General features: G+C 64.0%; 9 protein-coding genes across 9 annotated transcripts in view; 4 read left to right on the top strand and 5 right to left on the bottom strand.

Moving 5' to 3' along the window:
* Nucleotides 1-123: 123 nt before the first annotated feature.
* On the top strand, nt 124-1,257 carry EMIHUDRAFT_246613 (hypothetical protein; the record flags this gene model as incomplete). Its single annotated transcript, XM_005766303.1, has 2 exons — nt 124-905; nt 1,116-1,257. The coding sequence occupies 2 exons, from the start codon at nt 124-126 to the stop codon at nt 1,255-1,257; spliced, it is 924 nt and encodes a 307-aa protein (XP_005766360.1).
* EMIHUDRAFT_370984 (hypothetical protein) lies at nt 1,253-2,028 on the bottom strand. Its single transcript, XM_005766302.1, has one exon. The coding sequence runs from the start codon at nt 2,003-2,005 to the stop codon at nt 1,406-1,408; it is 600 nt and encodes a 199-aa protein (XP_005766359.1). The 5' UTR covers nt 2,006-2,028; the 3' UTR covers nt 1,253-1,405.
* Nucleotides 2,029-2,160: 132 nt separating this feature from the next.
* EMIHUDRAFT_76464 (hypothetical protein) lies at nt 2,161-3,528 on the top strand (the record flags this gene model as incomplete). Its single annotated transcript, XM_005766301.1, has 3 exons — nt 2,161-2,830; nt 2,901-3,361; nt 3,436-3,528. 3 exons carry the CDS (start codon nt 2,161-2,163, stop codon nt 3,526-3,528), a joined length of 1,224 nt encoding a protein of 407 aa, XP_005766358.1.
* Nucleotides 3,529-4,672: 1,144 nt separating this feature from the next.
* Nucleotides 4,673-5,430, bottom strand: EMIHUDRAFT_370983 (hypothetical protein; the record flags this gene model as incomplete). Its single annotated transcript, XM_005766300.1, has 1 exon — nt 4,673-5,430. A coding segment is annotated over one exon (434 nt), but the record flags the coding sequence as incomplete, so codon positions are not given.
* A 4,707-nt stretch (nt 5,431-10,137) lies between these two features.
* On the top strand, nt 10,138-12,649 carry EMIHUDRAFT_246608 (hypothetical protein; the record flags this gene model as incomplete). Its single annotated transcript, XM_005766299.1, has 8 exons — nt 10,138-10,180; nt 10,383-10,545; nt 10,598-10,742; nt 10,907-11,173; nt 11,243-11,446; nt 11,675-11,787; nt 12,224-12,414; nt 12,462-12,649. 8 exons carry the CDS (start codon nt 10,138-10,140, stop codon nt 12,647-12,649), a joined length of 1,314 nt encoding a protein of 437 aa, XP_005766356.1.
* A 4,475-nt stretch (nt 12,650-17,124) lies between these two features.
* Nucleotides 17,125-17,553, bottom strand: EMIHUDRAFT_46383 (hypothetical protein; the record flags this gene model as incomplete). Its single annotated transcript, XM_005766298.1, has 1 exon — nt 17,125-17,553. A coding segment is annotated over one exon (429 nt), but the record flags the coding sequence as incomplete, so codon positions are not given.
* Nucleotides 17,554-19,146: 1,593 nt separating this feature from the next.
* Nucleotides 19,147-20,573, top strand: EMIHUDRAFT_119718 (hypothetical protein; the record flags this gene model as incomplete). The annotated part of the gene is made up of 2 exons (XM_005766297.1): nt 19,147-19,293; nt 19,827-20,573. The coding sequence occupies 2 exons, from the start codon at nt 19,147-19,149 to the stop codon at nt 20,571-20,573; spliced, it is 894 nt and encodes a 297-aa protein (XP_005766354.1).
* Nucleotides 20,574-22,353: 1,780 nt separating this feature from the next.
* Nucleotides 22,354-23,152, bottom strand: EMIHUDRAFT_370982 (hypothetical protein). Its single transcript, XM_005766296.1, has one exon. It carries the CDS (start codon nt 23,062-23,064, stop codon nt 22,468-22,470), a length of 597 nt encoding a protein of 198 aa, XP_005766353.1. The 5' UTR covers nt 23,065-23,152; the 3' UTR covers nt 22,354-22,467.
* A 539-nt stretch (nt 23,153-23,691) lies between these two features.
* Nucleotides 23,692-24,049, bottom strand: part of EMIHUDRAFT_246601 (hypothetical protein) — a gene marked incomplete at both ends in the record, with an annotated part of 1,522 nt that continues 1,164 nt past the window's right edge. Inside the window, one exon of the mRNA XM_005766295.1 lies at nt 23,692-24,010. Within this exon, the coding sequence (XP_005766352.1) occupies nt 23,692-24,010 (319 nt within the window). The remainder of the gene's footprint in view (nt 24,011-24,049) is intronic.

The raw sequence follows: 24,049 nt of genomic DNA, 5'->3' as shown, positions 1-24,049 counted from the left end.
CTCTCCGCTCCAACCAAGAGACCTCGAGACAGCTTCGCCTCGCTGTGACCCACGGACGACGTTCCGTCTGTGCCGCCTCGTGCCGCCAAACTCTCGCCCGCGAGCCGACGTGCCGCCACATCCATGCTCTACCTCGTCGGCCTTGGCCTCAACGACGAGCACGACATCTCGCTCCGCGGGCTCGAGATCGTCCGCCGCTGCGAGGAGGTCTACCTGGAGGCGTACACCTCTGTGCTCACCGTCCCCGTCGCCCGGCTCGAGGCGCTCTACGGCAGGCCGGTGACGGTGGCCGAGCGCGACTTTGTGGAGTCGGCCATCGAGCCGGTCCTCGAGCGCGCCCGCACGGCCGAGATCGCGCTGCTCGTCGTGGGCGACCCGTTCGGCGCGACCACCCACTGCGACGTCCTCGCGCGTGCAAAGGCGCTCGGCGTGCAGACGCGGGTGGTTCACAACGCCTCCATCATGAACGCGATCGGCTGCTGCGGCGTCCAGCTGTACCGCTTCGGCGAGGCCGTCTCGGTGCCCTTCTTCACCGACAGCTGGAAGCCCGCCTCCTTCTTTGACAAGCTCGAGGCGAACGCGTCGCTCGGGCTGCACTCGCTGCTGCTGGTCGACATCAAGACACGCGAGCCGACGCTGCCGTCGCTCGCGCGCGGCCGGCCAGTCTACCTGCCGCCGCGCTTCATGACGGTCCGCCAGGCCGTCGGCCAGGTGCTCGAGATAGCCGCGACAAGGCCGGGCTCGGGCGTGGGCGCGACGTCGCGCGCGATTGGGGTGGCGCGCGTGGGGACGGAGAGCCAGGTGTGCGTGCACGGCACGCTGGGCGAGCTGCGCTCTGTGGACTTTGGGCCTCCCCTCCACTCGCTGGTGCTGCTCGGCGCCATGACGGAGGTGGAGGAGCAGATGTTGGGCTCCTTTTGCGAGGAGGCGGCCTCGGCGAGGCACCACACCGACCGCGAGCTCGAGCGCATCGACCGGGCGGCGGAGCGGGCCGCGCGCGCCTACGAGACGGGCGTCATCGAGGCGGAGGGCAGTGGCTCCTCGGAGTCGGACGAGGAGGACCAGCATTAGTAAACGGTTTACGTCGCGCGTTTTTTATATTGCGCGGGGTGCAGTGTTGATGTATATGTTCGCACCGTCTCGGTAACGGAGGCGCGCGCGCAGGGGGGGGAAACGCGGCGTAAGCTGCTAGAGCCGTCGCGCGCCTCCGGCTTGGCCTTGGGCGCGCGGGCGGACATATGCATGTGTAACGAGTAACTTCACGGGTGTACAGGGAAATAAAACGCGAGAGAGCGAGCCAGGGCGCAGGCGGGAGAGAGACGCCGATTTGGGCGCATTGGCCATTGGCAGCGGCAACACGCTTTACCTTTAGGATTGACACCACACGCCCACACGCCGCACGCAGCTACGGCGAGTCAGGCGTGACAAAGAGCTTGACGCCGACGGCGAGCATGCCTCCACTCGCGAGTCCCAGCGCTAGCTGCGTGAGTAGGCCGCCGAGGGTTACGTCGAGCGAGTCCTCCTGGATCGCATCGCCCAGCGGCTTGCCGCTCAGGTCGCGCTGGCCCGCGCTGGCAGCAACAGCCTCCTCAGCGGCAGCACCCTCCTCCGCGAGCACCGTCTCGCAGGAGAGAAGCACCAGTCCCTCCTCCGAGATCTTGGACCACCGCGTCTCGCCCTTGTCGTCGATCATCACCATCTGGCCGGCGCTGATGTCAGCCGAGTCCTCTCCGTCCTCAATGGTTGCGGAGCCTGACTTTACGTACACCATCTTGAGCTTCCCCGAGACGGCCGCATCGGCAAAGTCCTGCACGCGCCGCTCGAGGCCGGGCCAGTTGAAGACGCCGAGATCCTCGATCGCCTTTTGGTCGACGGTGTCGACCGAAAAGCCGCACGCCACAGCACAGCGAGGAGCGGCGCGAGAAGGCAGCGCCGGGAGGCTGAACGCGGCGGAGGCGGCCGCGTGAAGCAGGACCGTCGCGAGGCGGAGCGGAGATGGTGCCATATGCAGGCCCAGTTTATTACGGCGCTTCCTCACGCTTGCGCTTCCTCGGCGCTCGGCAGCTCTGCTCTTCGCTTGCTAGCCAGGTGCCAGAAGCCGGAAGAAAATCGAGCGCGTAAAAAGAAAAGGAAGGTCATTGCACACGCGCATGCACATGCATGTTATTCCTCTCCCATCTGCGAGCGCCGAGCTTGCGCCACCGCCGCCACAACGTCGCGCTGGCGATCGATCAGCCTCAGCAGAGCCTGCATGAGGCGATCGCCAGCGTCGGCGCCCGCATCGGCGAGACGGGAGAGCTGCTCGACCTCGACCGCAGGCGGGCGGCGGCGGGCGAGCTCGAGGCACAGTCGGCGAGTGAGGGCTTTTGGGAGGACGCGGACGCGGCGGAGGCGACACTGCGGACACTCGCAGAGCACAGAGCCGTCCTCGAGCAGGCGGCGCGGTGGGAGGCGGCGGTCGAGGACGCAAAGGCGGCGGCCGACCTCGAGGAGGCTGAGCTGGTGGAGGAGGCGTCCGCGGCGCTTGCCAGCCTCGACGGCGAGCTCGATGCGTGGGAGCTGCGCTCGCTGATGGGCGGCGCGCACGACTCGTGTGGCGCGGTGCTCACTCTCACTGCGGGCGCGGGGGGCGTGGACGCGCAGGACTGGGCCGAGATGCTGCTGCGGATGTACAGGCGGTGGGCGGAGGGCCACCCGAGCGGGTATCGCGTGACGCTGACGGAGAGAACCGAGGGCGAGGAGGCGGGCATCAAGTCGGCGGCGCTCACCATCGACGGCCCGTACGCTTACGGCCACCTCAAGGCGGAGCGAGGCGCGGCCGCCGCCAGGGGTCGGGGTAGGGGTAGGGGTAGCTTACGCAGCCCTTGGCGCGTGACACGCGCCCGACGCGTCGCGTGTAGGCACGCACCGGCTCGTGCGGCTCTCGCCCTTCAACGCGGCCAACAAGCGGCAGACCAGCTTCGCGGGCGTCGAGCTGATGCCCCTCCTGGGCGAGGAGGAGGCGGGCCGGGTGGAGATCCCGCCCGCCGACCTAGAGGTGACGACGATGCGAGCGGGAGGCGCGGGCGGCCAGAACGTCAACAAGGTTGAGACGGCGGTGCGGGTGAGGCACCTTCCGTCGGGGCTGGTGGTGCGGTGCCAGCAGGAGCGGTCGCAGGCGCGGAACCGCGAGATTGCAATCTCGATGGTCAAGGCGCGGATGCTCGAGGCGATGGAGGCGCAGCGGGTGGACGAGCTCGCGCAGATCCGGGGGGAGGCGATCGCGGCCGAGTGGGGGCAGCAGATCCGGTCGTACGTCCTCGCGCCGTACAAGATGGTCAAGGACGCGCGCACGGGCCACGAGACTCCGCAGGCGGAGGCCGTTACTATCATACTCACTTCAACAGTCATAACAAAGTGGTTGAATGTAACGGGGCACGAACGCCTCAGGTGCAGTCCGTGCTCGACGGCGAGCTCGGAGGCTTCATCGACGCCTACCTGCGGTGGGCCGCTGCGGCGGAGCGAGACCAGCGCGCGGAAGGCAGCTGACGCGCGGCAGGGACCGGAGAGTACGAGGGGGGAGAAGCTTGCGTACGTGGTTTCAGCAGGATAGATCGCTGTGTCTTTGGTGGGTGTGCGGCAATGACACGCGGTGCGCCGGGGACCGGGCGTGAGATGGGGAGATAGTGATAGAACGTATCTCCAGTTTTGCGTATGTGTCTGATCTGTCTGTCCGCGGGCGGTGCTCTGGGGGGACGCGGGGCCCCCGGAGGCACCGTGCGCCGCGCAGGCCGCAGCAGTGCCCGCAGAGCCGCAGTGCGGAAAGGGGTGCTGGGGCGATGCGTGCTTTAAGTACCCATCAAGCTGAGGCGTGAGGGCGTAGCCGCGACGAACAGAGGGCGAGAGCGTAGTGCTGGGCACTAGCCCAAACCGCCCTGCCCACGAGAGCAACCGGCTACGCGCCGTTTGGGCCAGGGAGCGCGATTAGTCTGGGGAGGTCGTGTCCGACACGCCTCACCTCGGAGCGGTCGGTGCAAAGTACTCATCAAGCCGAGGGCGTAGCCGCGACGAACAGAGGGCGAGAGCGTAGTGCTCCACACCGCCACCGAGGAGAACCGCTTCGCCACCGAGCCAAGACAGCTTGTGTTTGGGGGAGGCCAGCTCAGGCTGCCGCATCTTGCCGCCCAAGTAGAGCTGTCAAACGTTAACTTTGGGCCTAACAGTTGCACTATTGTTGGCTGAAAATCCTCAACGTTGTTCAAGTGTTCTCCCCAGCCCAAGCTGTTACTGTTTGTTACTGTTGTTACTGTTGTTCAGTGGTCAGCAAGCAGAAAATGCCAAAAAACCCGGGTAAAACCCGAAAATACCTGGGTTTTTCCAGGTATTTTCGGGTATTACCCGCACTGGACGCTGGAGATCGTCGTGGGTCACTGCCAGGCCTTCCTTATTGTTGTTCAGCTGGCCTAACGTTAGCTACTGTTGTTGGGGAGCCCCACTGTTGTTCTGTTGTTACTGTTAACACTAGCAACACTGTTCAGCTCTTAACGTTCTTGACAGCTCTACGCCCAAGCAAGAAGTACATACACCTTCCTGCGCCAACTAGGGTTATAAAGTTAAGTGCCCAAATCCCGTAGGCCTGGCAAAAATTGGGGTTACCACCCACCCCAGACCCGCAACACCACTTTTTTCTAGGTTACACAGGAGCAAAATTTCACTTCTGCCCGAAGCCCATCTACACCGAGAGCTAACGCCCACGTCGCTAAGACGGAAATAGCAAAGGTCTGGGAGGGGGGAGTCGGAAGTCATGGACCGTCGGTGGTCCGTAGCCACAGGTGTCCCTGCTAGCTTGCCGGCCGGCGCCGACCCCTGCTCCCGGGCGCGCCCAGGCCCGACCACGTACCTTACGTCGTCGCGCACCGCCACGCGGCCGGCAACTGGTCGCTCTGACCCACTTCCTTCGACAGCTGCGCACACAAGCCCGCTTGTCCACGTCCGCAGAGTGTGAGCAGGTCTACTGGAGGCACAAGGAACATTCTTTGCATGCGCATGAACTGCAAGGGTCGAGGCCATTACCATACAGAATATTAAAGGTGCACATCCGGGACTGGTTGTTGTTGATGGGGTCGCACGCTTGACCTGGTCCGTTTCCTGGTGGCCTGCAGCAGGTGCCACATGCTGCACGCCAGGCTGCAGGCAGGCAATCGCAAGCCATATCCATCATGTCCTTGCAGGACCGGCCGTTTACGGTCTTGTCGCAGTCTTCCGGCACCGTGACATAAGAAGCGATGACTTCCGGCACCGTGGTAAAAAGAGACGATGTCCGCGCGGTCGTATTCAGGTCGTCGGGCCAGCCGGCCGGTGGTGCCAGTTCTACAGACCAAGCGTTGGGGAGCACGGAAAAGCTGGCCGCGGAAGCAGCGATGAGCGCGCCGAGGAGCTTCTTCATGGGTTGCCTACCCCGAATTGACCCACCGATCTTCAAGTGAGCCCCCCCGGTGTGAGGCCGAGAGGGGGCGAAGCCGCTCGGGCCGTCGGGCGCCAAAGCGAAGCGCATCGCATGGTGGGAGCGGAGAGGGAGCGGCGGGTTGCGTGCAGCTCCCCGCGGCCATATGTGCGTCGATGCGGCGGGGCCAGCGCCGAGCGGAAGGGGGATCGCTCTCTTGCCAGAAGTGAGGGTGGGCGGTCGCGCGGGACAAGGGTGGGGAATGGGCAGCAGCGGACGCGTCTCGCGCCCTCCTCAATGGCAGCGGCTGCACCTGCGAGCGGGAGGCAGGCGGTGCGAGGCCAAGGGGGGGGAACAGCCGCTCGCGCCGCGAGCAGAGGCGCATCTCGCGTGGTGGGGGAGGTGAGGGGGCGGCGGGTTCCGTGAGCGATAGGCGTCGCGGGGGTCTAGGCGTGCAGCTCGCGGCGGCATAGTCGGGCGCGATGCGGCGCGGCAAGCGCGAGCGGACGAGGAAAGTGCTGGCTTGCCTTACGACTCGCGCGTGGAGACGCGCATCTTGAAGTCACCGTTCACAATTGTGCGCTTCCTTGTGTGGAAAGGCCGTTGGGGCAAGGCTTTTTTCTTTTGGGGGGGGATCAAGGTCGCCGCCATCGGCGCCACCATCGGCGCCGTCGTGGCGGGGCTCCTCTGCCTCGGCGGCGCGCTCTTCGCGCTACGAAAGCGTCGCCTCCAGCTCGCAAAGCAGCAGGTCTAGGCTTGCACACGAGGCGACTCTCAGGAGAACGACGACGGGGAGAGGGGCCAGGTAGTCATCACCTCCGAGTCGCTGCCAGAGCGGAGCGTGATCCACGCCCTGATGATCAAGGCCGTGGCCTCGCTGGCCGGCGACCTCGACGCTTTACGAGTGCCTGGGCACTAACCCGAACCGCCCTGCCCGCGAGCGCAACCGGCTACGCGCCGTTTGCGTCTGAGAGCGCGATAGAGCAACCGGCGGCTACGCGCCGTTTGAGCCAGAGAGCGCGATTATGCTTGGGGTTCGTCTACACTCACCGAGACCCGCCAGGCCGCACCTCAGACACAGCCTGAGTTGAGTCTCCCCAATCGCCACTGTCTCACAATTACGTCTCAGGTTGGCTCAGCATGGTCTCTACGGACCTGAGACGACTCAGTCAAGCAGCGGCTTGTGGCGTCGCAAACCCCGCCCTGCGCCACGTCTCATTGTGGCTCAGCACTGTCTCAGACGGAAGTGAGACACGACTCACTTCGCTCAGGAATTGTGACGTCTCAGCCCAGCCGCGTGAGACTGAGTGATACGCGGCCGAAAGAGACGAATGTGAGACGCATCTGAGACGCATCTGAGACGCACCTGCGACACTGACACTCAGCACTGTGACAGCAGAGAGACGCTTGGAGAGACGCAGAGAGACGGAAAAAATCATGCAAGTGAGACAGGGACGAAACACCCGTGAGCCGTGTGAGACAGAGACGTCTCACCAAAATTTCCCGTGCCCCCCGCGGGCCGCGCGCGCCGCCGCCGTGTGCGGCGTGTGGGCCCCGCGCCGGCGTGCGCGCGAAGCCGAAGGGCTGGCGGCGGCTGCGGCCTGCCGCCGCGCTGTCCCGCGGTGAACCCGACCACCCGAGTTGAAACTGAAATAAAAAAGGCATTCGGACCGGCCATCGCTCCCGCGTCTGCCGTCTCGCCTCAAAATACGGCCCTGTACCGCACACTGCGCGCACCAGGTGCGGGGGCAGACGTGTCGCACCGTGCGTCCAAGTTGTATGGCAACGAACAGATCGAGCCCACGCGCGCGCTGGCGTGGATCAGAACGCCGTCTTCCCGTGCTGATGTCCCTATTTATACGTGCGCGGGGTGGCGGTCCAATGCGCGAAGGAAGGTGTCGAGCGACGCAGCAGACTGAGGGGCTCGGCGGCCCTCCCTCGCTCAAACCAGAGGGTCATCCATCGCGCACCAGACGCGAGGGGAGCGGCAAGCAGCGGCAAGCCCACCCGAGCAGCGAGTCAGGGCATCCCCTTGTGCTTCGAGCCCTTGTGCTTGCTCTTGGAGGAGCCTTCACACGGCCGCGAGACGGGCGGCACGAACCCGTAGTTGGAGAGCGCCTCGTCCTGGCAAAACGAGCCGTAGTAGAAGAGCAGCTCCGCGCCTGTTCACAGCCCGAGGTGTGAAGAGACGCTCTTCAAGGCCGCCGTCGTAGAAGAGCAGCTCCGCGCCCGCAGCGATTGGTCGCAGCGCCCAGAGGAGGAAGGAGGAGCGCCTGCGCGCGAGGGGCGGTGAGCTTGCGGCCGGGCGACGCGGCAGGGGAGCTGGGCGCGCTGCGCCGGTCGTCGAAGCGGACTCGCAGCCCGATCTGCCCAAAGTTGAGCATGTCGCAGACGGGGACGATGAACTGGCGCGTGCGGCCGAAGACGGGCAGGTTCCAGTCGCGCGCCTGCAGGGAGGCGCGGGAGGAGTCTGGGGCAGGTCCTGGGCGGGTCTCGGAAGCAGCCTCTCGCCTGCACGACCCCGAGCACCTCTGTCACGCGCCGCAGCGAGTAGAGCGACGCGCAGGAGCGAGGCGAGGCCGCGCCGTCCGCCGACGCGGCCGCCGTCGGGTCGCACGCGCCTCCCTCGGCGAAGGCGGCGGGGTGCTGCTGCAGCGCCGGCGCGATGAGCCGCTGGTGGAGCGCCGCCACCCGCGCCTGTTCACGGAGACTGTTCACGGCTATTGTTCACGGCTGCGCGCGTGAAGAGGCGTGGCGTCGCAGAGGCGGAGGGAGAGCTCGGCGGCCGCACCTGGAAGCGGCGCGCGGTGGCCTGCACGCTGGGCTTGAGCGCGCGGAAGGCGTCCGAGTCGGGCGGCAGCGTCTTCGGGATGCTCGCCGGGTCGTGCCCGGAGAAGGAGGCGTGGATGTACGCCGCGTGAGGCGACGAGTCGCGCGCTCCCTCGCGCAGGATGAAGAGCGAGATGGCGGCGGCCTGCGATGGCAGGCAAGAGAGTGAGCAGCGCGCGGCGGCGCGCGGGAGGAGGCGCGCGGCGGCGTCAGGCTCTCGCGCCTCCCACAGCCCGCGCTGGCTGACGTCCTTGTCGGCCATCCGCAGCACCGGCGCAAACGACGAGTTTTGCACTGACAGGAAGGAGATCATGTTGGCGAGCGGCACGACGCAGACCTCCTCGTGCTTGGCGATCGGCTCCAGCGCGACCGCGCCGCGCAGCCGCCGCCCGATCGACGGGTACCAGAAGGTGGAGACACCCACCTTTGGGCAGTGGAGGCCGAGGCTGGGCAGGAGCCGCATGAAGCGCGCGGTCCGCTCGGAGTCGTTGTGCGGAATCCAGTGCGAGCGCTGCATCCAGGCGGCGGAGGACGAAGGAGCCGGCGGGATCGCGGCGTGGCAGAGCGCCAGCAGTCCGAGCATCAGTGAGCGAGAGGAGTTGGCGGCACCGACACTGATGTGTGCAATGTGCGGGCGAAGAATTTTTTTCCGGCTCTTGTGGCGCAGTCTGGTATCCTCCCCTATTCCGCGTGAAATGTGCGGCCGCTGCGCGGCGTCAAACGCACCGACTCGGAGACTGCGGACGCCGGGGTCGACGTGTTCATGCCCGCCGACGGTCCATAGATAGTTGATCCTGCGCACTGGCATTGATTGTGGAGGAGTTCTTCTCTCTTGGCATTGGCCCCGTCGGAATTTTCTTCGCCCCGCGAAGTCAGAGAGTAGGGTGGCGTACTGTTGCGCCCGAGTCGGTTCCACCGCCCGAGGACTGCCCAGTCTCCATTGCGCGCAACATCGCGAGCACTGCGTTGACGGCACCCGGCGACGCAGCCTCCAGGAGGCGGACTGACTGCGTCGCGTTGGGCTCAAGCAGGTTTTCCGGAGAACAAAAAGGAAAACAGAGGGTCCCCAGCACTTTGCGTTTCCGGAAATTTCCAGGGAAAACAGAGGGTGTTTGGTGCTCCATTCTGGAAACTCGCGAGTTTCCCTGAGTCTGAGAGCTGGTCTGGGGCAAAATCTGAGGCAAAATTGAGGAAATCGACAAAATACCCAGGCGGTCGCAGGGTAATTTCCAGGTATACACGGGTTCTCCGCGAAATTCCCGGCATTTTGCCGATTTGGCCTAAAATTAGGCTGATTTTGGGCCCAAACCAGCCTCAGACTCGGCTCAGAACCAAAAATTTGACGATTTCCACGCAGTTTTCCCGGGAAATTAGAGAGGAAAGGAGAGGGTGCTGTAGAGAAAAAAGGAAAGGAAAAGAGACGAGGTGCGAGAGGCAAACCTGCTTGAGCCCAAGCGTCGCGGCGCATGTCACCATCGGCCTCCGGGGGTGGGTCCGGGGCCAGGCCACTCTCGGCGCCCGAAATACCCGGCGCAGAGCCCGGCATTGGGGCCGCGCGCGGACGAAGGCAAACCCTATAGGGTTTGAGGGCGCCCGCACGAGATAAACTAGGCCTTCTTCTTTCAGAAAGATGAGAAAGACGGAGTGCGCTGGGTTCCGGCTCCTACCTAGATAGGGGGTCTGTCCCCACCCGTTAGACCCTGTGCAATAGGTAGATAGGTCCGGTTTTGACCGCCCCAGAGGGCCCCGCAATAGGTAGGTTGGTAGTGGCGGTGTGCGTGTGGTGGGGGGGGGGGCGGGGGGGGTAAAAAACCCGAAGAGAGGAGTGGGAAAACCGCTTCCGCTCGCGCGGGCGGGAGACGGCGCGTTTAGCCGCGAACGGGGCCATGCCAGACGAGTCGCCTGCGGTTGGGACGCCAGCCGAGACGGGTGCGGCGGGCGCTGCGAGCCTATTCACAGAGGGCTCAACGGGTATTTTTCGCTTCGTTCGCAGCGCGGCCTGGGAAGAGGTAGGTAGGTGGGGCACGGAGCCTGGCGGTTGGCGCCCGCAATAGGTAGGTAGGTAGGGCGTTTTGGCGCGACTCTATCTGGGTAGGAGCCGGAACCCTGCGAGGGCACCTCGTCTCGGTAGTACAGCTGTCGCCGACTGCTCCCACTCCGCTGCTGCCTCATCGCGCCGTCGAGCTCTTCTACCTGCAGCACGGCCACCGCGCCAACGCCTTCTCGGTCGCCTTCGATCCAGACCTCGAGCGCTTCGTCTCCGGCCGAGGCGTCGTCGCCCACGCGACTTGCAGGTTCCTCAGGACGAGAATAGTTTTCTACGACCCTCTCTGCGCGGAGGAGCAGGAAGGAGGACCTCGCAGCGCTGATCGACGAGTTCCTGACCTCGGCCCGCGGCCACCACGTCGGCTTCTGGAAGGCCTCGCAACAGACCGTGGCGGTCGTTGCGGAGCGAGGGTTTCGGATCGTTGGGTACGGAGTCGACCAAGAGGTGCCCCGGGGCCCCCCGTGCCGGAACCCTCTTGGGTTGGAGGTGCGAGCTGGCGGCAAAGTACTCATTAGACAGCACCTGCGCGAGAGGGTCGTTCGAGGGCTCGCTCGCCAGGCGAGAGAGAGACGATGACGAAGGCGAGTACGACCACGATTACGGCTCAGCGCCTCGCTGCCCTGACCGCCGCCGCGGATGGCACGGCGCGCGAGATTGAGGCCCTCGAGGCCAAGCTCCGCGCAATCGCGCTCCGGAAACGTGCCATAGCAGAGCGTGCCGTGGAGGAGAACGCGGCGGCCGACGCGGCGGCGGCATTGGCGCGCGCGGCGGCGCAGAAGGCGGCGCGGGAGGAGCTTCCGTCGCGTGAGGAGCAGGCGTTCATCGACGCGGAGATTGGCAAGTCCGAGGAGCAGCAGGCTTGGCTCGAGCGGCAGGTGTCCGACGCGGCTCGGCGCAGGGCGGTCGCCGCCGCGCCGCTGCCCTCTCCGCTCTCGGCGGCGCAGGAGCGCTGGCTCGGCGTCGAGGTGGAGAGGCACGTCTCGCGCGAGGCGGCCGCGGCCGCCGCTGTGGCCATGACCCGGCTGGCGGCGAGCGAGGAGGCGGGCAAGCCCGCGCGCGACGAGCAGGAGTGGGTCGAGGCGGAGATGGGCAAGGCGGAGGAGGAGGCGGCCTGGTTCGAGCGGCAGGCGAGCGAGGCGGAGAAGCGGGTCGCCGTCCTGCGCTCGATTCTGGCGGAGCGAGGCGGCTCCTCCGCGTCCGCCCCCCTCGCCGCGGCCCTCCCCTCCCCCGTCTCCCTCGAGGAGGAGCGCTGGCTGCGCCACGAGGCGGAGCAGCACGCGGCGAGGCAGGGCGCGGCGGCGGCGGCAGTCGAGACGGCGCTCAGCCTCGAGGCGGGCGGCGAGGCGGCGCGCAACTCGCCCTCAGCGGCGGAGCAGGCTTGGATGCTCGAGGAGCAGCGCAAGCTCGCCGAGCAGGGCGCGTGGCTCGAGCGGCAGGCGACCGGAGGGGGACTCGAGGCGGGGACCAGCCGAGGGGCTCGTCCCGTGAGGTGAGCGCCACATCTCCTGCAGGCGTCGGAGAGCAGGCGCCGCTCGGAGCTGCTGCGGCGGGCCACCGGGCGCACGCCCCCTCCCCCGCAACGCGCCGGCCTCTCCGCCACCGCGCAGCCCTTCGAGCCTCCGGCGCCGCTGAGCGCCGCCGCCCCGGGGGCAAAGCTCCCCCCCTCCCCCTCCTCGGCCCCCTCCCCGCGGCGGCCCTTCGACCGGCCGCTGCAGGCAGGCGGGACGGCGGCAGGCGGGACGGCGGCCGTACCTTCGGCCCGCGCGACGCTCGCCCACCGGGCCGCCGCCCATCCCATCCACCCACCCTCCGCCGCCCAGCCCGCCGGAGGGGCGATCCGGCGCGCCGCTCGCCGACCGGCACCCGTCCACCGCGGGACCCGTCCACGGGACACGTCCGCGACACGTCCGCGACGTGCACCGCAGGCGCGCCCTCGCGGACCTCCACCGCACGCGCGAGCAGATGGGCGCGCTCCGCGCCCTGGCTGCCGAGGCGACCGAGGCGGTGGAGGCGATGCGGGCGGGCTCGCTCGAGCCGCAGCCGCACCTCAAGCGGACGCTTGTCCAGCTGCAGCAAGACGCGGCTTCCCTGCTCGCGCGAGGCCGCTCGGCGCTCGGTGCGATGGCGGCCGCCGGCCCGTCCGCCTCCGCCTCCGCCTCCGAGGCGGGCCTCGCGCGCTGTCGGCGAGCAGTGGACGCGCGCTGATGGACAGCTGGCTCTTTGACAACTGGCTCTTTGCACAGGCGGAGCACGTCCTCTCGCTAGCGGTGCAGACGCTGCGCGAGGAGCTCGCTTCGCTGCTCACCGCCTACGCCGAGATGGAGGCGGAGCGAGGCGTGGCGCACGCGTGACGGCCCTCCTCACTCCAGCAGCACTCGTCGGGCGGGCACGCTGTGTGGCGCCGTCGCACGTGCACTCTCGACTGATGCGCAACACACAGCGCACGCCACACACGGTGGGGGCAAGGCGACGACGAGGATTGGGTCGGCTGGTCGGAGGCCGGCTGCTGTTTGCAGTATACCCTCCACCCGCACCGCACGGTGGGGTGGCTGTCACGCATTGTGTCTCTGTCTGTCACTCTGTGACGAGCTCGAGGGTGTCTCGTGACACGACTCCCTGCAGTGCTGAGTCCTGAGACGAGACGCCACAGCCGATTTTCTTACTGTCTAATTAATCGATCTTGTCGTGAATCATGCAAATTGAAAATGCCCCGTGCCGACGTGCAGTCATCATCTGTCTCCACACATTTAACTCTCGGGCGTCGTGGTGCAGCACCGCACGCCAGAGGCTCAGGCAGGAGGCACAGAGCCCTCGAGGCAGAGACCAGAGTGCAGTCTGCACACCGAGACCCCGCCGCGGCCCACCGTTAAACCCCGCGTCCATGGGAGCACGACCCTGACTGAATTACCAAAGACCGCTTCACTCCTCTCCGCTGGCTGCTTCCGTGACCGCCCCAATGCTGGCTTGTCGCTGCGCCTTCTCGTCCAGCAACCTGTGTGAGAGGATCGTGATTGAGAGGTGCGTGGAAGTGAAATCCTAAAATGAAGTGGAGGTCGCTCACCGCTCGAGCTTGAGGCGCGTCTGGCAAAGCAGCTCGCTGTAGAAGGAGAGGCCCACCTAGGGACAAGCTAGCGGCTAGCTTGTCCCTCGCGAGCTGTTGAGGCGGTTGTGCGTCCGTATGTGTCCAAATCCTGGGATTTTAGCTGCAATGCTTCCAGGTCGGCATGGGATTTGGTGGTGATTGGAAATCCAGGATTTCCAACCGAGGCGAGGCGCTCCGTGATCTCAACATACTCCGCGGTGAGAGCCTATTCTCCTACAATGCGAGAGTCTGCAGCTAGAAATTGCAAGACTCCAATGCGAGGGTGAGGCGCCGCAATCGGGCCGTGGTAGAAGGCCTCCAGCTCTTCCTGGGGCGTCGGCGACGGCTCCTCAGCCATGTGCTGCTGCTGCTGCTGCTCTGCTGCCGCCGCACGCGCTGCTGCGCGCTGCTGCTCTTTCCGGCTTGGGCCCTTGCCTCGCGGCGAAGATGAAACCGCAAACAGTATAGTCTCTTGCGGGCATAAGAAAACAGGATCTCGCGGCACGCCGCCGTTTCTAAGCCTTTCCACCCACCCCACCCACCCCACGCCGTGGTTTCTTAGCTTCGGCCGGCACCCCAGGTCAGCCGGGATCTAGGAAATTTTAGGTAAAATGACAATAAGGAAGCGCTGGACCGATGCGCCAGTCAGCAGTCTTGGGATGACAGGAAGACGCACACACCTCCATCCACACCGCCCAGAACACCGCAGACTTGGGCAAAATGACAAGTGCGCGCGCCGCAGGCGAAGAGCAGGCGAAGAGAAAATTTGAGCGGGGCTCCTGTTCACACTCGTGATTCTTCTCTTCTCTCACTCGTGTGTGGGCCCTTTCTTGGGGCCGCGCCTGCGGCGCGCCGCGGTTTCTTAGATTTTCGCGGAAATTGCTTGGTAGGGTTTCTTAATCCCTAAACGGCGTTCCTGAAAAGAAAGAAAGAAAACAGACAACCCAAGGGAGGGATGGGAGGACGGCACGCCGCCACCACACAGGGATTTTAAGGAGAGGTGTGTGGTGCGCTAGCCGTCGCCCACCCTAGGGAGTCTGCCTCTTCCTATCTCTCTTCGCAGTCTCTCTCCGATTCTCGCTGCAACCTTCATGCCACCTCGCGGTCGTCCCACTCTCGTCGTTCTCTCCCTTGTCATTTCCTCCTCTGTCGCGTCGTTCCCTTCTGCCTCGTCCTGTGACGCCGCCGCCTGCCGGTCCCTTGTTCTCGCGGCTTCTTTCGCCTTTCGGCGCAACTCCGTCCTCCTCGCGGCGTATCCTGGCCCCTCGAGTCTATCGAGCTCCCCTCGCGCAAGGACCACGTTTCTGACTCCCACTCCGATCCTTGCCGTACGGCAAGGAACGCTCCGTTATTTTATTCCTTTCAGGACGGCTGGTTGCGGTGACGACCGATCCAGCAGTCGTCTGCGACATGGTAGTGGCCCCGAGTCATGTGCAGCTGGTCCCGAGCGGCTCAGGTCCCAGATCGAATCTCGGACCCACAGATTCTAGATTCCTTTAGATTCCCTGGATTCCCGCAACAACGATCTCTTAGCGGCGGCAAACAGAGGCGCAACTCTGCCAGCAGCGAGGAGGCTCCTGCTGCTCAGCTACCGAGGCCTGGTGGCGTCGGCTGCTGCGTGGAGAAGACAGCAGCACTGTCCGACCTCAAAACATGCACAACAAGCGGGATTTGTGACTCTGTCTTCCATTCTTCAGTCGCTCTGCCGGACGCGCTCGCTTTGTCGCGAGGGTCACCTGTGCAAGCCGTGTGGACGCCCAGAATAGCCTCCCCTGGCTTAGCTAGACTGAGAGATATTGTGAACATGGTCAGCCTCTACAATATATACGCTGACACTTTACCTCCCAGAGCTCGTCTCGGTCCGCCACGGCCATCCTCAGCCTCCGGAGGGCCCCTGGCCGCGGCGCGGTGCGGCGGCGTCACAAATCCGACGTCAGTTCACCGGGACGCGATCGGGCGATCTGAAGTCCAACTAGGCGTATGGATTGCCCGCCCAGGGCTATCACCTGGACCCCTCAATGGACGCCTGCGGTGCCGCCCCCACGAGGTGTTGTTCACACCTGTCCAACCATTCGTGCAGCAGGGACGCGCTCTGTGTGTGGCTGGCAGCAAACTCAAATGACGACGGGTTGCAGCCTCGTAGCTCAACGGCAACATTGTGCATGAGGAAGTCTGATAGAAGTAGCACCAGCCACACAACCAACAGCTTCTGGAGAGTATGCGGAGCGCAAGCAGCCGGTGATCAAAGGCGTGTTGCTGTCGGTGGCAGAATGCCAGAGGGACGCCGGCGCTTCGGTGCGTGGCTTCGGGGTGGTCACAATTTTCCACCGCTCAACTTGGAGGCAGTGTGTCTAGTAGCGTGCTACACCTATGCCGGCGGACCTCACTGGGGCGCCGACGTGCGACGACCGTCTGGGATCGAAAGACGAAACCGCGTCCTCCAGGAGCTCGTGCAGTCTGCAGAGCGCGCTCCGGAGCTCTGTGGCGGAAAATTTAAAGGGAACGTGGTGGCTTCCCACCGCCTCTGTATGTGCCCAATAAAGTGCTAACACGACCCTCGGGCAGCAGGGGGTATGTGGCGAGCGCACGGAGGCACAGTTAGGCCGCCGTGATATCGCCCTTTTCCGGGCACCCCGTTTCGGTCGTAGCCGTTTAGGGGTTAATGGGACGCTTTCTTAATGCCCGCAACAGACTGTACATTTTAGGGGCTCGCCCAGCCGCGAGGTTTTTTCAGTTGCAACCTCCTTCGGGGCAGAGGCGTGTCGTCATCTTCTGTTCGCGTCCCCACCCATACCGCGTTGGTGTTGGTGTCCAGTCCGAGCCTGACTGTTCTTCACCTTCCTACCTACCGACCTACCTAGAGGCTGTCTGAGCACACGCTACGAGTACGAACTCTATGAAGTGGTTCATTTGCTCGAGGAGGTCTCAATTTCGTCTGAAAAGATCGGCTCGCGAGCGAGGTGGGTGCGTGGAGCGTGGAGTGCTCTAGTGTCTGAGCCCGATACGTCGCGTAGTATACGTAGACTCGTAGTGCGCTTGGAGGAGCAGACGACCACCTCATGTTTCACACACAATCTCTCTCAGCGCATGTGTTTGTGGATGTGTGTGTGCGATGTGTGCGCGCGTGTGTGTGTGCGCATGTGGTGTCGGTCTCGCGCCTCTCGCGGTCGTCGGCGGTGCGCTCTCACACCTCTCTGACTCTGTCTGCGTCACTCGTTGTCGACACGTCGGGTGCACATGAACGTGTCTCACTGCGGCTGGCAGGATTATGCCCCGTCGAGCGTCGTCGCCGACAACGATCTGCTACCCCTCTTTTCCTTCACCCTTGCAGCGACGTCTCGCTCGAAAGAGAGTGCAGGCATTGGTAGCCATGGCCGGGGAGAGGTGCGAGAAGAGCGCGAGGAGACGAGGTGTCAGCGATTTGGGCAAAAGAGGGTCCCCCCAACGGCATGCACCAGCACCGCGCCGCTGCAACCCATCGGCCAATTGTTAGGAGCTAGATCTCTTTGACAGCTGCTTGCCGACCTCTTCGTCATTCTCATAGAGGTCGTCGTCGTCCTGGTCCTGCGCGCCGCTGAGGCGGTCGCTTCCTATCGAGAAGATGTTGCGCGCCTTGCTGCGCGACTCGACGAGCGGGCCGATCCTTCGTCTGAGCCCACAGCAAAGGGCTGCAGCGAGCACCATGCCCACGGTGATGAGCAAGCCGGTGAAGTTCTTCGACATAACCAGAGGCTCCTCGACGAAGGCTACCTGCCGCACCGACACGATGCGCGAGAGGCGCGGGAACTCGCTCTGCAAGTACTCACCGCCGCGCTTTCGGATCTCAGCCTGCTGCGGTCGGTCTCGGTAGCCAGAGTAGACGGAGGCAAGTGTTGGCATGCCGAAGACAACGCGGCCAATCGGGACGTAGCCTTTGTCGTCCAAGTTGGGGTTGTCGTCCAAGTTAATGATCAGCTGCGTGCCACGAGGCGAAGTGTCCGAGGCGACAAACGCGACCGAGCCGCGGATGTTCCAGTCGGGGTGAGCCACCGCCTCGTCGGATAGCGGCTGCGCATCCCACTGCGCCTGCAGTGTACGATTGCTCGAAAGGCCGAACTGCAGCACCACGCCAGGGATGACGCGGAAGATTGCGCAGCCGTCAAAGAATTTGGAGTTGACCAACTGCCGGAAACGCCCAGCTGCTTGCGCGCCCTTGGCCTCCCTCACCGTCACGAGTACTGCCTCGCGCCGCCGCTCATCCACCTGTATGGTCAGCTTGACCGTGAAATCTTCTGCCCTCGCCGTCGCGGCGAGGAGCGCCACGGCGCACAGACAGGCCCGCGTAGCAGGCATACGTTTGGTAGGGGGGCCGGCACAGGCCCGCGTAGCAGGCATACGTTTGGTAGGGGCGCGCACAGCAGAGCGCTTGACGGAGCTCGGGGTCGCGGCGGGCGGGTTCTTTTTTTCGATTTTTAGTTTTCGGTGAAGGGCAGCGCATTTTACATACCGAGTCGGTATACCCGGTGGCGCAGGCGGTGCCGCGGTCGGATTAAGATATTAAAAGGCTATTTGAGGGGAGGGAAGCTGGCTGGGGCGACGAACGTACGACCGTCGGCCTGCGGCTGCGCCCCCTCCTTCCTGGGTGGACGAACGTTTCGGTGGACTCTGGGGGGGCGCGGGGGGCCCCGGGGGCACCGTGCGCCGCACCGCAGTGCGGAAACGGGGCCCCGGCTCCGCTAGTCTCCGGTCTCACCAACTTCCCGATTAAATACAGTTAAATAGAGGGCAGATTTGGAGAGATCTCGAGGAGTACACACAGATAGACCCTCCAACCATGAGAAAACTCCGACCTGATTGGTCGTACTGACCGCCGACAGATCACTCCAGACAGCAGACAGGCCGACGTCTGCACGCGGCCGGCCGGGCGAGAGGCTTGACACGATCCGACCCTGTGACCCTGACGCTGCTGCTCTAGCTATCAGACATGCACTGCTGACTGCTGCCAATCTCTGCCACAATGCGCGACCTGTGCTGGCCCACTTGGCGGCCTTCCCGGTCAGTGGTGAGGCGCAGTTCAGAGCTGTCGATGGCGCGATGCCGCACTGCCACTGGTCCCACATTGGTGACACTAGACCACCAAGTTTGCCGGTCCAAGAGAGAGGCACCGGCGCTGTCCTAGAAGGTGCGTGTTCCCTCTTGACTGCCCATGCGCGCGAGGCTGTGTAGGCATAGCCTCGAGAGTGCCAGCAGCCAATCCGAGGCGACGCGCATTGCGCCAGAAGCGTGCACACGATGGAAGGACACCTTCCTACTGGCCGTACGATCAGGTCGTCACTGAGGTCGTCACTGAATGCTTGGTATTAAGGCCGCGAGCTTTGCAGGTGATCAATTGTGCAGCATGGCACGGTCAGCAGCGCCGAAAGGATGTCGCAAAGGCGTGATAGCATGGCGCCGAGGGCCCAACTTGAGAATCGTGCTTTTTGTGAGGTTGTTTCGTGTTAGGTTGGGTTGTGCTTGGGTGAGGTTGTTCCGAGTGAGGTTAGGTCGTCGGCGCGAAGGGTGAGTCTCGACTGCCGCCGCTCACGCCAGCGGACGGCCACTATCGGTGTTTTTGGCTTCGCCACCGTCCAAGGCGTGCGCCATGCACTCGCCGTTATCGAGCGTCCGAGCAAGCTTGTCCGACGAGTGGCTTGCTGTGCGGACGCCTTCTTGTGGCTCTCGTCGAGAGCGTTTTGCGTCCCGGCGTGTTGAGAGAGATGTCGTCGTCGTCGTATACTGCTGGCCCTCATGTTGCCAGGGCTGTGGGCTGCAGAATTGGCGTCTGTGGCGTGTCTACGCAGGCTCTGCAGCGTGATGGCTGGCGGGACTGCGAGGCTGGCGGCAGCGGAAGGAGAGGCTGGGCACGAGCCAGGAACAGGCTGGCCAGGTCCGCAGGTGGCTGCGCTCGGGCGAGGCGCGCGCGCGCATGGCAGGCCGAGCAGGCTCGGCATATGGTGAAACCCCGAGGAGCGAGGTCGCGATGCGGTCCCGCTTTCCGCGATCATTTCGTCCGTCCAATCGAAGGAAGCGCCGGATCGCCCATGTTTATGGAGTTAGCCAAACTTGCCCTGACGTTCTTCGGTCCAGATTCCTGGTTTTTTGCACGGTATTCGGATTTTCGCTATTTGGTCGTGTGGGTGTGTATTCCGGGATTAGTCAATGGTACCGCGTCGGCGACGCGGGCGCCTTGCGGGCAGAGCCCTTAGCCACCCTTTGTCTTGCGCGGTCAAAAACTTCCGGGTCGCCCCGCCGCGGACGCTGCTCACACGTCCCGCCGCGGAACGCTGCTCACACGTCAAAATCTAGTTTTTTTCTTTCTGCTCACACGTGTATCACACCTGGACGCTGCTCACGCGATTGCTGCTGTCGATGCGATGTCGGCCTTGTTGAGACACAGCGACTCTGACCCTCCGTCGCCACCACTGCAGCCGCCTGCTCCTCTCTCGTTCGAGCACACACGGCCGTTCCTGCATGCGTGGTTCGAGCGAGAGGCGGAGCAGCGGGAAGTGGCGCGCGACGAGCTGCACCGCCTCTCCGGATGGTCCTACCTCAGCACCGCCGAGTTCCGCTCGCTTGTCGCCGACGCTGTCCACCGTCTCAACCCGCCCATTCGCGACGGCGCGTTCGTCTACGAGCTGGGCATCGGCGCGGGGGCGGTTCTGAAGACTATCAGCTCCCTGCACCGGATCCGTCCAGCGGGCTGTGATTTCAGTCCCAAGGCGATCCAGCGAGCCAGCGAGATCTTTCCAGCTCACGCCGCGGCGTTCCGGGTCGGCGACATTGCGCTGCCTCTCTCCTCGAAGGGCGGCTGCGCCGCGAGGGCCGGCGCGTACTCTCACGTCCTCTCGTTCGGCTCGCTCGCAATGTATCTCACGCACAGCGAGATGGCCGTCGCACTGAGGAACGTTGCGAAGCTGGCGAGTGCCGGCGGCTCCGTCGCCGTCACGCACTTCATCGAGGCGGACGGCGAGCCGAAGGGGACCATCGTTGCGCCGATCAGCCGGCAGCGCCTAAGACAGCTCGCGAGCGCTGCCGGGCTGACTAACATCAGCTTCCACCCGATGAAATACCAGGGAGATAGGTTCATGATGACTGCCCGGGGTCCTCGCGTCGATAAGAGCGGATGGGCCGGAGGCCCCAGCCCCCACACCTTGCCACCTCGTCCCACTCGCTAGCGCTTCCAGCATTCCAGCCGAGCTGTGCGTTGTAACTTTTTATAATGCGTGCGTGTGTGTGGAGTCAGGAGTGTGCGCCGTGTGCATATGGTCGTATGTGTGTCCCGCCTCCCGCGCGCTTCCACCGCACACACACGGGCGCTCACAGCCGCACTCCTTTCTCTCCTAATCGTTTAACCCCGTGGCATCTCTTCCTACCGCACGCGCGGCTACTACGGGGGGTACACAACCTCTACGTGTCCTACAAGCCCATTCATGATTACAATAGTATTCAAGTATTGTACTCATAATACACGTGCATCGTGAGTACTCAACTCATGAGTACCACCGCAGTTGAGTATTCATACTCATGAGTACGGCTGGCGCATGCGTGAGTAAATGTACTCAAGTCCATGAATACTACTCATCCCAGAGTCCCAAAACGCGCTCCCTGTCGACCGACCGCTGTCTCTGCTCCAGCGCTTCGCATATGCCACCAAAGAGGAAGGGAAGAGCCCAGCCTCGGCTAGATGTGCCAAAATACAAGCTGCTTCGGCAGCCGATGAGTCTTCTCGGCACGCAGGTCAAGTTCCCCGGGTCGTTCTGGGAAGGGCGAAAGTTCACCACGGAGGATGGGCTGCTCAACGAGTTCGCCATGATGTGGGCGCTGCGCAACAAGTTCCCGCTGCACTACGTTCTCTTCAAGCAGACTGCGTGCCACCTGCCGCGCGAGGCCAACGTCGAGCAGATCTTCTCTCGCGGACTCGCGCTGGGCTGCTGGCAGACCCCAACCTCAACCCGGCCCACCTGGCTGTGCTGGTCAGGATTGGCTTCAACAAGAAGGCCTTCGAGCCGGCAGTGGCAGCGATCAAGGAGAAGTACTACGAGCTGTTCCGAGGCAAAGGGGGCGAGCACAAGGAGGGCTCCTCGGGCGCGGCCGGTGCGGGGCATCTCCATCGGCGGCCGGGGCGGCCGGGGCGGCTTCGTCGTCGGATGCCGCCGCCGTGGCATCGTGAATATCTAGCCGCGGTGCCCTGTATCGTCTGTGGCTCGGTTTGTGTGTTTTAATTTTGGTCACTATTCTCTCACAGCGCACGCGAAACGATAGCCCGGTCATGAACAACGACAAATCCTCTATCTATCGAGCCACGCCACTAGCACTATGGCTGCCTAATCCTCAATGCCCTCGCAGCAGCCAGCCTGTTGCGCCGCTTCTTTCCGATCAGTTGATCGGGGTCGCAAAAGCGCATGCCGAGCACCGCCTCAATCTTGTAGCAGAATGTCGGCACGACCGCGTCGTCCGCACCGCCACCTGCCAGCCGCGCCTGGCGCTGCGCCGATGCTGCCTTTTGGCACTTGTAGCGAGCACACATGGTGCGGTGCGCGTACTTGAGCAGGCGGTGTGCGCCGCAGTTGGCGCAGTGGCCCTGGGAGTAGGCGTGCGCGGCATGTGGACGCGCACTCGGGTATTTCTCGGGTATACCTGGACTTTTGCGGGTATACCCGGGTTTTACCTGCAAGTTGCTCACGCACTTGTATTTGAATACATTATTCATATTCATGAGTACAGGCAGACGTGACTATTCATATTCATGGATACCAGACGTCATGACTACTCATACTCAACAATACAAGCTGCCAAAGGATGAGTTGAGTTATTCATTGTAATCATGAATGCGGGGCTTGGTGTCCTAGACGTGTTTTTCGCGCAGCTGCCAAAGGATGAGTTGAGTTATTCATTGTAATCATGAATGCGGGGCTTGGTGTCCTGGTAGTACTTAGAACAGTCGCCGTTTTTTAGATGTATTTGTTTACACTCTTTGCCTCGTCCAGTGCGTGGCGTCTAGCGACCACCGAGGGTCAGACAACAAGTCGCGCACACAGCTGGACGAGAGACAATAGATCCCGTTTCTCGTCACCGAGGACAGAAGGAGTTTGAGTGAGGGACCGGAGGGCCTCTTTTCCTGTGCGAGACGTGCGAGAGGTACATGTTGAAGACGAGACTGGCGATGTTGTCGACGACGACTTGCATGGAGTAGTGAGGCAGCGCAAAGACCACGAGGTACGTGGCGGAGAAGAAGGCGAGGCCGTCGACCCACACACGCCAGAACTTGGCGCGGACCTCCGCCCACGCCTCCGCTGCCCCACCGCCGCGCATGTACGCCTGGAGGCCGAGGTAGGCGACGGCGGTGGCGGACTCGTAGACTATCTGCGAGAGGAGCGCCTTCGTGGCGGCGAGGCTCGCCGGGTGGGTCAACGCGCGAGCGAGCGGCGGAGAGAGCACTCGGCGTGCGGCGAGCACATAGCGGTGCGACGCCTCGTGCAGCAGCCGCGCCCAGAGAAGGAAGGGGATGTCGTCCGAGACGAGCGCCGCAAGAGTCGACCGGCGAACTCGCCGCCAGTCCAGGTCCGCCGTCGCCGTTCGGCCGCGGGCCGAGTCGACAGCAACCGCTTGCGCGAGGACGTCTGCTGCGGCATCGGCGAGAGCTCCGTGCGCAAGAAGCGCAGCCATGTCATTGTCGAGCCGCAGCGCGCGCAGAGCAGCTCGGACGGCCCCAGGTGACTGCTGGCGGGCTGTCGGCCCCGCTGGGATGACAGCGGCGGAGGCAGCGGCGACAGCGATTGCAGTGCCCGCGTAGATGCGTGCAGGCGTCAGGCGCACGGTTGCGGTCACACAGTGCTTGCCGCCGCCCGGCTGACTGCTGGTTGGCTCTGGATGCGCACAAGGCAGGAGGAGCGCCTGCCACATCAAAGAGATATATTTCCCACTTTCCGCACGGCACCCGTGGCTCTCGATCCGACCCCATGCACATTGTGAAAAAAAGAATCACCCGCAAGCATACTGCGGGAAAAACGTCCCGAACCCATACTGTGACCTGTAGCATATGCGTACGTGAGACTGGATAGGAGTTCGTAGTACCTGGGATTTTTTTGGTCGGTGCGTACAACGCACTTTTGCTCGTTCCTCTCTCTGGACTCTGGTTGTAAGGCGTGCCGGGGAAACCCTCGCGCGAAAAGAAAAAGGACGCCCCGTGGATCTTTGATGATTCTTTCTTTACCACCGTCGGCCGTCCACCCCGCCCCTTGGCCCTGCCTTCCTCCTCTCTCCGTCTCGCCCGCAGCTCCCGAGTGCTTGCCGTCACCTCGACTCGACGCTGAAGGCGAGGTAGACCTGGTTGTGGTCGGTGAGGACGCGCGGCTGCGGCTCGTGCCCGTACTCGGCCGTCACCGCGGAGGCGGCCACGAGGGCTCCGCCGGTGCGGTCCATCAGCACGCGGTCGCACCACGCCGGGCAGCGCTTGGAGGCGAGCAGGTCGCACCAGCCCGCCTCGTCGGGCGGGGTGCCATCGCCCTTGCCCTCGCGGTAGGCGTAGGAGGGAGGGAAGGCGAGCGGGAGCTCCTCGAGGGGGAGGGCGCACTCGGCCGAGGCGGAGAAAGGCGCGAGCTCGCGGTCCGACCTGCGAAGGGGTTGGGGGCTAGCCTCGGTCGTGCGTCCA

Source organism: Emiliania huxleyi (assembly GCF_000372725.1).
Source record: "Emiliania huxleyi CCMP1516 unplaced genomic scaffold EMIHUscaffold_519, whole genome shotgun sequence".
Classification (NCBI taxonomy): Eukaryota; Haptophyta; order Isochrysidales; family Noelaerhabdaceae; genus Emiliania; species Emiliania huxleyi.
This window is presented reverse-complemented; position numbering and strand designations above follow the sequence as displayed.